The sequence below is a fragment of the Salvelinus sp. IW2-2015 genome, unplaced genomic scaffold (assembly GCF_002910315.2).
Source record: "Salvelinus sp. IW2-2015 unplaced genomic scaffold, ASM291031v2 Un_scaffold1250, whole genome shotgun sequence".
NCBI classification, from domain to species: Eukaryota; Metazoa; Chordata; class Actinopteri; order Salmoniformes; family Salmonidae; genus Salvelinus; species Salvelinus sp. IW2-2015.
Genome location: NW_019942798.1, coordinates 1 through 11,987, shown reverse-complemented (window position 1 = coordinate 11,987; position 11,987 = coordinate 1). Strand labels below are relative to the sequence as shown.

General features: G+C 43.5%; 1 protein-coding gene across 1 annotated transcript in view; it reads left to right on the top strand.

Annotated features, from left to right (window-relative positions):
- The window catches only part of LOC112070172 (protein farnesyltransferase subunit beta), a gene marked incomplete at its 3' end in the record, with an annotated part of 16,606 nt that extends 6,102 nt beyond the window's left edge, over positions 1–10,504 (top strand). The window contains exons 4-5 of the mRNA XM_024137584.2: positions 10,183–10,255; positions 10,413–10,504. Of these exons, the coding sequence (XP_023993352.2) occupies positions 10,183–10,255; positions 10,413–10,504 (165 nt within the window). The remainder of the gene's footprint in view (positions 1–10,182; positions 10,256–10,412) is intronic.
- Between the last annotated feature and the right edge of the window lie 1,483 nt (positions 10,505–11,987).

Here is an 11,987-nt window from a genome sequence, read left to right as displayed (position 1 = left end):
CCGGACCATGAAATACAGCCCAAGACCATTATTCCTTCCTTCCACAACTTTACTGATGGAGTACTATGCATGGGCAGTAGTGTTCTCTGGATCCACCAAACCAGAATCGTCCTCGGACTACCAGATGGTTGAAGAAGTGATTCATTTCACTCCAGAAAACGTTTCCACTCGCACCAGACGTCAATGCGACACGCTTTTACACCACTCCAGCAACGTTTGGCATTGCGGCATTGGTATCTTAGGCTTGTTATTGGACTCCTCGGGCCAACGGAAAACCCATTTCATGAAGTCCCGAATGACAGTTCTGTATGGCTAACGTTTGTTTTCCAGAGGCAGTTGTAACATCGGATGTGAGTGTTGCAAACGAGGAACAGGACGTTTTACGCACACGTGCATTCAGCACTCGGCGGCACTTTCTTGAGCTTGACAGTGTGTGGCCCACACCTACACTTTGCGGGGTGACCTTGTTCTCCTAGACGTTGTTCAACTTCACAATAACAGACTTACAGTGACCATAGAAGCGCAGCTCTAGCAGTTCAAAACTGGACTTGTTGGAAAGGTGAACTTCCTATGACGGTGCCACGCTGAAAGTCACTGAGCTCTCAGTAAGGCCTTCTTATACTGCCAATGTTTGTCTATGGAGATTACATGGCTGTTTGCCTCATTTCCTACACCTGCAGCAATCCATATGTGGAAGGGTGTTCCACATACTTTCTGTATTTATAGTGTACTATAAACACAACCCAGGTGATTAGCAGAGTAAGACAGAAGGAAGCTATACACACAGATTAGACCAGGCGAGGTCGGCTAAGTAACACTCAATGGCGAAAGCCAAGATGGAGAACAATTAAGACACCAAATCAAGTGCTGAGCCAAGCAGCCCAGACCATGGAACAAACAGCAACTCTGTGCCATGAACAATGGGTTTTCCAAACTCTTCAGAAGCAGTCTTGTGCTACAGTCTAACTATTTGTCTGTGTTCACATCTTAAACGCTAAAGCTGTTTTAAAAAAACTTTTTGTGTCTAAGCCTCGAGCCTTCAAGTCCAATCTTTCATTTGATTCAATGTTGATGCCTGCCAGAGCTGCAACAAGTCTAGGGACATTCATGGAAGCTGAAACTAGCCACACTTGTTCATCAAGTGTTCACAGAGAAAGTAGCTAGAGCTTAACTTTTGGCTCATCCAGCACTATTCTCTGCATTTATATACCCAGAATGATTTAACTCCCTGACGGCACTAGTATGATCAGTTGAGCAGCGACAGGCATAGGGCCCACTGCGGTTGCTTTGGGGCCTCAACTTTGGCAGCTCCGCGGGCGAGGAGGGGTGCGACACAATGTTTTCCTCCTGAGCTGTTAGCAACAAATAGAAACTGACCATTAATAAGAAATAGCTTTAAAGGGCGACTGACCCACAAAAGCAACATCTCCTTTTGGAAAACGGCCCTATGTGGCATCGATATGAGCCAGAAACTTTTTTAATAGTCTCAAAATGTACTACAAAGTGTAAATAGGATAATTTTAGTCATAAAGGTCTGTTTGTCCAAAACGGAGATGTTGCAGATGATTAGAAATATAGTACAGATTTCCGAGTAAGGTATGCCACAGTTTTCCTGAGGGGTTGGGTATGATTACGTGCCACTCTTTTTCCAATGGGGCCATTCCCTAGTGACAATACAGTGTGTAAACACCCCCCTGCATGAGGATCATATTTTCATGTCTACGGATGCAGCACTGTGGTGCTATTACACATTTGTATGCAAATACGAGTGAATCTGGCTTACATAAAGTTCGCAATCCTGGGCAGATGGCCAAGCATATGGATTAAATACGATGCTAGCTACTTACCTCTGTGGCTGTCAACCGTCAAAACTTGAGCTGTGTGTTGTTGTTTGTTATAGCTAGCTTAGTTCGTATTTGATCATATGCTGGGAGCCAGGTAGCCATGATTACTGTGATGTAACTATAAAATATGTAACCTCTCCCTAACGTGTATCAGGTATGAAATAAGACCCAGATGCAGACAACATTCGAATAACACATGGTTTAATAATCAACCAAGGGCAGGCAATAGGACAGGTCAAGGCAGGCAGGCGTCATTAACCAGAGTGGGAACGGTGCAGCAGGCTCAGGGTCAGGGTAGGCAGATGTCAATAATCCAGAGGTGGGCAAAGGTTTACAGGTCGGCAGGCAGCTTCAGGGGCAGTCAGAGTCAGGACAGGCAAGGCGTCAAAAACCAGGAGGGTGAGAAAAGAGAGACGTGAAAGCAGGAGCTGAAAAACACAACTGCTGGATTGACTTGACAAAGCAAGCAACTTAGCCAACAGACAAAACAGAGAACACAGGTAAATACACAGGATAATGGGGAAGATTGGGACCACCTGAGGGGGTGGAGACAATCACAAAGACAGGGTAAAAACAGATCAGGGTGTGACAACATGTAAATCAAATATAAAAATCTATTTGTCATATGCTTCGTAAAACAACAGGTGTCATACTAACAGTAAATGCTTTATTTATGAAAAGGAAAAAGACAACCGTGTGACTTTGCAGGTTGTAGAGCATGCGCTTGCGTAGTCTAGAATAATGGGTTCGATTCCCACAGGGATCAGGTACGAAAAAGTATGCAAAATGTATGCAACTTGCACAACTGTACGTCGCCTCTGGATAACAGCATCTGCTAAATTACTAAAATGTAAAACGTAAAGATTATACAATACACATCTATGAATCTTATAGGTACTATCAAACATGTCAGGAACTCCACTGTCTTAGATGGGAAACCATACAGGAAAGATATGCCTACTGACATGTTATAAGAACAATATTATAGGAAAGCAATGTAACTTGTGAACAAATCGATAGATCTGTGATGATGTCAGTCTGTTGTTGTGTTCTTACAGTCATCTATAATTGCTTACTGTTTCTGCTCCATTTAATCACTGATGCCCACTGTAATAATAGATAGCGCAACAATATTATCTGAAAGCAAGTATAGAAGTGTGCTAAGCATATCCTAAGTGGTCACTGATTGACAGTGTCTATTATACCTAAATCTGCAACATATTATCAATGTGTTAATCAGAAATACCATACTCGATCAACATATGTTAATAATACGATCGCGAAAACCTCATGATAACATGTTGTATTATCTTTTTATAACTGCGAATGTACTATCAATTGCAATGATAACACAATTTTTTATGTACACGGGTTCAATGTAAGTGTTACCTTTGATTACCATATGCGACACAGCTTTTCGATCAGCCAACATACTGTCAGTATCATATAGATTTGGTACGCGATCTGTGGGATGGGGATATATAAATATACCATGGATACTGTTTATAACTTGGAAAGTATTATTATTTAGAGTATTATGTCGCAATATTACTCTTTAGTCCATGATTTCTACATGCGAAAATACGTACGATCTAGTGTCTCAGTAACTATGCAATTGAGAGTTTAACCCATATATATAGCCAAATAGTACTATGATGTACGAAGTATGTCGCTGTTACCTCACTTGAGCGATACAGAGTGTGAAACTTACACTTCATAATCACAGTATATTTTTCAATTTCTGTAGTAGCTGTCTAGCATGAAGCCACTTAGTCAAGCAACTGTAGGTCATGAGAGATAGATGTAACACCAGTATCGCTTAAACAGTGCAGTCTATCTACATGCTTTGCTATGTAAAAATTAGAACCATCATCCCTCGCTCGCGCACCCCCCCCTCACACACACTGACGACACGAGCTATCGAGAACGACACACAACAAGCTCCTCGTTATTCTAATCCTATTGAAGGCAGTTTTCTCTTGTGTTCCAAGAAGCACTATCTACCACTCTCATCTGCCACCTGTCTGACCTTCCATAACCTTGTAAGACATTACATAGATGTAACTGGAGACATATCTTCTTTGTGTGAGCATCATACTATAACAAACTGAGTCATTTATATAACAACTGCAATGATCTACTTTTGGTGATTCATGACATATTATAAAGACACTATCTTAATATATCTATAATATGTTAATACAAAGTGTCTCATCGAATCTACAGTTATCTCATTCACAGTATTAATGATATACATACATCAATAACAACACTACTACCTCAATCAAGTTGGCATAAGATACTGGTACAGTCATCTTCCACTCAGAGTTGGCTTATATGTTTATTTTTTGTTAGAAATATAGTCCAATGTATGGCCGTGACACCGTATATGGTATATTACAGTTCAATTCTGGGATTTGTCCCCTATGGTGAAAGTAATCTCAAACAAGTGGACAAAGAGAGACAAGAGCTACACTACGCGAGTGTAAAACAGATTTTTTGAGTGGCTCTTTTATTGTATACCTGTGAGGTATATCCTAGGTACTAGTCAGATTTCAGATGCGTGCGACAGCGTTTATTCTACAGGTTTCCATAGGTAAACCTGTGCTATCAAGTTTCCAACAATTGTGAGACTTACTTCAACTTTGAACTAAGTTGCAAGCTTACTTCGTAGGCAACCCAGGTGTGTAGCGACGAGTGTCTCATGAAAGTAATTCTTCAGACTACTTGGTTCCTCTGAGCGAGTGCATGGCATGAGTACTGTATTTGTACGCAGGTCCAATGAGTGAGATGAGCTCTATAGCTACATAGAGTAGCTAGGTACTCGCCTGACTCCAAGCTACATATGTGTAGGAGCTCAATCTAGCATGTGCGAGACTTGGCTCTAAAACAGAAGGCAGCGAATGCCTTAGCCGGTTACACAAGTATACGATCCAATCAATGTGGGCTATATAAGGGGTACCGGTACAGTCAATGTGGAGCTATATACAGGGGGTACTGGTACAGTCAATGTGGAGGCTATATACAGGGGTACGGTACAGTCAATGTGGAGGCTATATACAGGGGGTACTGGTACAGTCAATGTGGAGGCTATATACAGGGGGTACTGGTACACGTCAATGTGGAGGCTATATACAGGGGGTACGGTACAGAGTCAATGTGGAGGCTATATACAGGGGGTACTGGTACAGGTCAATGTGGAGGCTATATACAGGGGACTGGTACAGTCAATGTGGAGGCTATATACAGGGGGTACTGGTACAGTCAATGTGGAGCTATATACAGGGGGTACTGGTACAGTCAATGTGGAGGCTATATACAGGGGTACTGGTACAGTCAATGTGGAGGCTATATACAGGGGTACTGGTACAGTCAATGTGGAGGCTATATACAGGGGGTACTGGTACAGTCAATGTGGAGGCTATATACAGGGGGTACTGGTACAGTCAATGTGGAGGCTATATACAGGGGGTACTGGTACAGTCAATGGTGGAGGCTATATACAGGGGGTACTGGTACAGTCAATGTGGAGGCTATATACAGGGGGTACTGGTACAGTCAATGTGGAGGCTATATACAGGGGTACTGGTACAGTCAATGTGGAGGCTATATACAGGGGGTACTGGTACAGAGTCAATGTGGAGGCTATATACAGGGGGTACTGGTACGAGTCAATGTGGAGGCTATATACAGGGGGTAACTGGTACAGTCAATGTGGAGGCTATATACAGGGGGTACTGGTACAGTCAATGTGGAGGCTATATACAGGGGTACTGGTACAGTCAATGTGGAGGCTATATACAGGGGGTACGGTACAGAGTCAATGTGGAGCTATATACAGGGGTACGGTACAGTCAATGTGGAGGCTATATACAGGGGGTACTGGTACAGTCAATGTGGAGGCTATATACAGGGGTACCGGTACAGAGTCAATGTGGAGGCTATATACAGGGGTACGTACAGATCATGTGGACTATATACAGGGGTACGGTACAGAGTCAATGTGGAGGCTATATACAGGGGTACGTACAGAGTCAATGTGGAGCTATACAGGGGTACCGGTACAGAGTCAATGTGGAGGCTATATACAGGGGGTACCGGTCACAGTCAATGTGGAGGCTATATACAGGGGGTACTGGTCAAGTCAATGTGGAGGCTATATACAGGGGTACTGGTACAGTCAATGTGAGGCTATATACAGGGGGTACTGGTACAGTCAATGTGGAGGCTATATACAGGGGTACTGTACAGTCAATGTGGAGGCTATATACAGGGGTACTGTAGCAGTCAATGTGGAGGCTATATACAGGGGGTACTGGTACAGTCAATGTGGAGCTATATACAGGGGTACTGTACAGTCAATGTGGAGGCTATATACAGGGGTAGGTACATCAATGTGGAGGCTATTACAGGGGGTACTGTACAGTCAATGTGGAGGCTATATACAGGGGTACTGGTACAGTCAATGTGGAGGCTATATACAGGGGTACTGTACAGTCAATGTGAGGCTATATACAGGGGGTACTGGTACAGTCAAGTGGAGGCTATATACAGGGGGTACTGGTACAGTCAATGTGGAGGCTATATACAGGGGGTACTGGTACAGTCAATGTGAGGCTATATACAGGGGTACTGTACAGTCAATGTGGAGGCTATATACAGGGGGTACTGTACAGTCAATGTGGAGGCTATATACAGGGGTACCTGGTACAGAGTCAATGTGGAGGCTATATACAGGGGTACTGTACAGTCAATGTGGAGGCTATATACAGGGGGTACTGGTACAGTCAATGTGGAGGCTATATACAGGGGGTACTGGTAACAGTCAATGTGGAGGCTATATACAGGGGGTACTGTACAGTCAATGTGGAGGCTATATACAGGGGTACTGGTACAGGTCAATGTGGAGGCATATACAGGGGGTACTGGTACAGTCAATGTGGAGGCTATATACAGGGGGTACCGGTACAGAGTCAATGTGGAGGCTATATACGGGTACTGTACGAGTCAATGTGGAGGCTATATACAGGGGGTACTGGTACAGTCAATGTGGAGCTATATACAGGGGGTACTGTGTACAGTCAATGTGGAGGCTATATTACAGGGGGTACTGGTACATCAATGTGGAGGCTATATACAGGGGGTACTGGTACAGTCAATGTGGAGCTATATACAGGGTACTGGTACGAGGCTCAATGTGGAGGCTATATACAGGGGTACTGGTACGTCAATGTGGAGGCTATATACAGGGTACGTACATGTCAAGTGGGAGGCCCTATATACAGGGGTACTGGTACAGTCAATGTGGAGGCTATATACAGGGGGTACTGGTACAGTCAATGTGGAGGCTATATACAGGGGGTACTGGTACAGTCAATGTGCGGGGGTGTACAGGGTAGTCAAGCTAATTTGTAAAGTGACTATGCATGGATAATAAACAGCGAGTAGCAGCAGTGTAAAAACAAAGTCCCTGGCATGCTGACGACAGGAATGTGAACCAGAGCTGTTGCAGGATAATTTAATGTTCATTTCTCTACCATAAGCCGCCTCAACGTCGTTTTAGAGAATTTGGCAGTACGTCCAACTGGCCTCAAAACCGCAGACCACGTGTATGGCATCGTATGGGTGAGCAGTTTGCTGATGTCAACATTGTGAACAGAGTGCCTCATGGTGGGGTTATGGTTTGGGCAGGCATAAGTTATGGACAACTAACACAACTGCATTTTATCGATGGCGATTTGAGATCCTGAGGTCCATTGTCATGCCATTCATCCACCGCCATCACCTCATGTTTCAGCATAATAAAGCACGGCCCCATGTCACAAGGATATACACAATTCCTGGAAGCTGAAAATATCCCAGTTCTTCCATGGCCTAAATACTCACCAGACATGTCACCTGTTGAGCATGTTTGGGATGCTCTGGATCGATGTGCACGACAGTGTGTTCCAGTTCCCACCAATATCCAGCAACTTTGCACAGCCATTGAAGAGGAGTGGGGCAACATTCCACAGGCCACAATCAACAGCCTGATCAACTCTGTGTGAAAGAGATGGTGGTCACACCAGATACTGACTGGTTGTCTGATCCACGCCTCTACTGGTTTTTGTTGGTATCTGTGACCTGCAGATGCATATCTGTATTCTCAGTCATGTGAAATCCATAGATTGGGTCCTAATTCATTCATTTCAATTGACTGATTTTCCTTATAGGAACTGCAACTAAGTTTTTTAATTTTTTCAAATTGTTGCATATATATTTTTGTTCAGTATAATTCAGTTACTGTAATTCTGTTACTAGGTGTAAATCCACTTCACCTACAGTAGTAAAATAGATTTTTTTCAACCTCAAGGGGTCATGTTATTAGCTGACACCCCATTCATTCTGCAGACATCTTGAAATCTTAATTCGGAGCAGATATTTAAGTTTTAGAAAAACCTGGTTGCATAAAAACCTGAGGGATGATTTTACTGTAATTTCGGTACCAAACTTTGTATCTGCACAGTTCTTCCAGTAAATGTGTTTTTGTCAATTGTTAAAAGTAGTATTTTGTGCATGGAGTTGTATGGTTAAACTTTGAAGTCAATGTCCATTACTGTGGAATTGCCCTGCTATGATACAACTGTAATGCTTGAATACTTCAGCAGTGGTCAATGTCCATTACTGTGGAATTGCCCTGCTATGAAACTGTAATGCTTGAGTACTTCAGTAGTCTGTGTGTGTGTGTGTGTGTGTGTGTGTGAGAGATTACTGTCGTGTCGTGATTTTATAAATTGTACAGTGACCCTGTGATAATGATATGCCAGCTGATCTGTGACTAATCCACAGTACTGAATGGTACTCTCTCTTATCCTCTCTTCGTCCCCCCCGCCCCTACTGGGAGAGGAGGAGGAGTGTCAGGGGTGTGATGTCATATACACACACAAACACTCTTTCTCACAAACACACACCACAGTCTAAAGCAGGGGAATGGATGTGACACTGTTGGCGCCTGCAGATCAACAGTGCTGAGCTGAGTGTTAGTAATTGGGAGAGAGGAGGGAGCTTATTTTATTTTGAAGTCGGTTGAGAAATCAGTCTTAAGACGTATTGTAGTTTTAAAATGAAAACTGTATTCATAATGTGTGTTTGATGTTGGAGGGAAAAGTAGTGTTTTTTGTTTTGTTTTTAGGTACCTCAACTTATTTAGCTTGCTGTGTTATGTTTGTATGTGTCCTATATTAGAATGTGTGCTGCCTCGGTTTATGTATCCTAACTATGTTAAGCTAGCATTAGCAACCATAATGTAGCCTGGTCCCAGATCTGTTTATGTATCCTAACTATGTTAAGCTAGCATTAGCAACTAATGTAGCCTGGTCCCAGATCTTGTTTTTATTATCTAAGACTATAGTTAAGCTAGCATTAAGCAACCATAATGTAGCCTGGTCCCAGATCTGTTTATGTTCCTAACTATGTTAAGCTAGCATTAGCAACCATAATGTAGCCTGGTCCCAGATCTGTTTATGTATCCTAACTATGTAAGCTAGCATTAGCAACCATAATGTAGCCTGGTCCCGATCTGTTTATGATCCTAACTATGTTAAGCTAGCATTAGCAACCATAATGTAGCCTGGTCCCAGATCTGTTTATGTATCCTAACTATGTTAAGCTAGCATTAGCAACCATAATGTAGCTGTCCCAGATCTTGTTTATACTCTAGCTTACTCCATTGCTCATTGTCATGGCAATGAGTGACAGGGAGTTGGATGATAGCAACAAACACACTGGTCCTCTGGCTAAACCATGTTGTGGGTAGGCTACATGGATAGATTATTTCTCCTCTGTTGTTTTCTCCACTCCAGAGTCTTGTGCATCTTCACTATTGTATCGGAACAAGCATTACAACATGCACACGTATAGATTTATACGTCTTGTGTTTCTCCTAGGCCTGCATGGTTAGCGTTACTGGCTAGCGTTATGGGTAGCGTTACTGGGCTAGCGTTTACTGGGTTCAGCGTTACTGGGCTATGCGTTACTGGGTAGCGTTACTGGGTAGCGTTACTGGGCTAGCGTTACTGGGTAGCGTTTACTGGCTAGCGTTACTGGGCTGAGCGTCTACTGGGTTAGCGTTAACTAAGGTGCTAGCCGTTACTGGGCTAGCTTACTGGCTAGCGTTACTGGGCTAGCGTTACTGGGTAGCGTTACTGGGCTAGCAAGTTACTGGGCTAGCGTTACGGGGCTAGCGGTTACTAAGGGGCTAGTTGATCTTCAAGTGTGTGTTGTCTCCTCAGGCCCACTGGGTTAGCGTTACTGGGTTAGCGTTACTGGGCTATTGATCTTCAGTGTGTTGTCTCCTCAGGCCCACTCTATTGAGGGACCAACACTACCAGTACCTGAAGAAAGGATTACGTCATCTCTCCGATGCTTACGAGGTAGGCCAATGTACTGCGTGATTTTAGTATTTTCCCACAAAGCACAGAGTGAAGATAGAAGCTAACCCCTCCATTAATCCTCACTGGCCTGTGTAGCTGATGCCTAGTTTAGACCCAGTACTCTAAAATGGCTGCCTGTATTCCCTATCCTTACTAGTGTCTGGACGCCAGCAGGCCTTGGCTGTGCTACTGGATCCTACACAGTCTGGAGCTGCTGGAGGAACCTGTGCCAACCGCCATCGCCTCAGAGTAAGTATAGCATCTGTACCGCTACACTAGAGGTAGGCTACCCTGGTCCTGGAGTCACTTCATGATTTTGATGTGTTTGACTACCCATACTAACATACTGTATACTACATACTTAATGAGTATATATATACTATTAGTTTGTTTTGGTATACTGTAAAGGAACGGTATCCTTTCAGTTTACTAGCACCTGTCTACCCGGAAGTAGATGCTGTTGCTATGCAACGTCTTGCTAGCTTGTTAGCATAACAAATGACTAGCTACACATCTTACGACTTCATTAACAATGTCCGTTGAGAATACACAATGACTATACCAATTAGCTAAGAATGACGTGAACAATCATGTCAATAAACGTTGGTTAGTTGGCATATAGGTAATATACTGCTAAGTTCCATGTATTAGCAGCCAACTAACGTTAGGTAGATAGCGAACATACCAGAACGTACAAGCAACTGCTGTAAATGACATGTGGTTCATAATGCTAGCGTAGCTAACAAACTGTCAGCCAACGTAACTTATTTGAAAAGTCATTACTTTATTACATTGCTTAACATTTTCTTAACATTTTGTCATAATTAGTTAAAGCAATGAATTTGTATCTTCTGCTGCATATTTTTCTTTAAATCTGAAAACGATGTGAAGCCACGCCCATTTCCTGAAGAATTGCATTATGGGCCCCAAAAGCATGGAAATAGTGTCCACTGCTTGTATACTTTGTGTCTTGGTCAATGTAGTACGACATCCGGGAACATTTTGGCATACAAACTATGACCAATAAGCATACTACATACTCAATTTATGTCACAAATAGTAGTTAGTGCGGTTAGTATGAGTATTCAAACACAGCCCAGCTGTGAATTTAGACAATCACTGAACTGATCAATTAGCTCAGCTGGTCAGGTGTGGTGCCTAATTGGAACAAAATCCTGCAGTACCTGCGGCGCCTCAGGAACAAGGTCGCCCACCCACTACGTAACACTAACATAACGTACGTACCCACGCTACCCTAACGAAACGCAAGTGGACAAATGATGACTGGTTAGAGCTGCTGCCCAACCATAATACCAACCTACTGGTCATCACTGTCGGGTGCGTGTAAGCCTGCTCTGTACCCTGATGCTGGCCAAACACCCTCTCAACTTACAGCCCTTAGAAAGCATTTTATTCTATTCTCGCCAACCCTCTGGCGCCCGCCTCCTGTCTTTTCAGAGTCAGTACGGTGATGCCAGCCAAGACAACCCACTAGCCTCTGTCTCAGCATTGTAATGCCAACCCACCGGCTGGCACTGTCCTTAGAATGAATACTGTGGATGTGTTGGGAGGCAGGTAGCCTAGCGGTTAGAGTGTATAATACCCGAGAGGTGAAAACTCTGTCCTTGAGCAAGGCACTTGACCCTAGTGTGCTCCAGGGATGCTGTACTACTGTGGTTGACCCTGTAAAACTACACATTACACTGCACCTATCATACTACTATGGCTGACC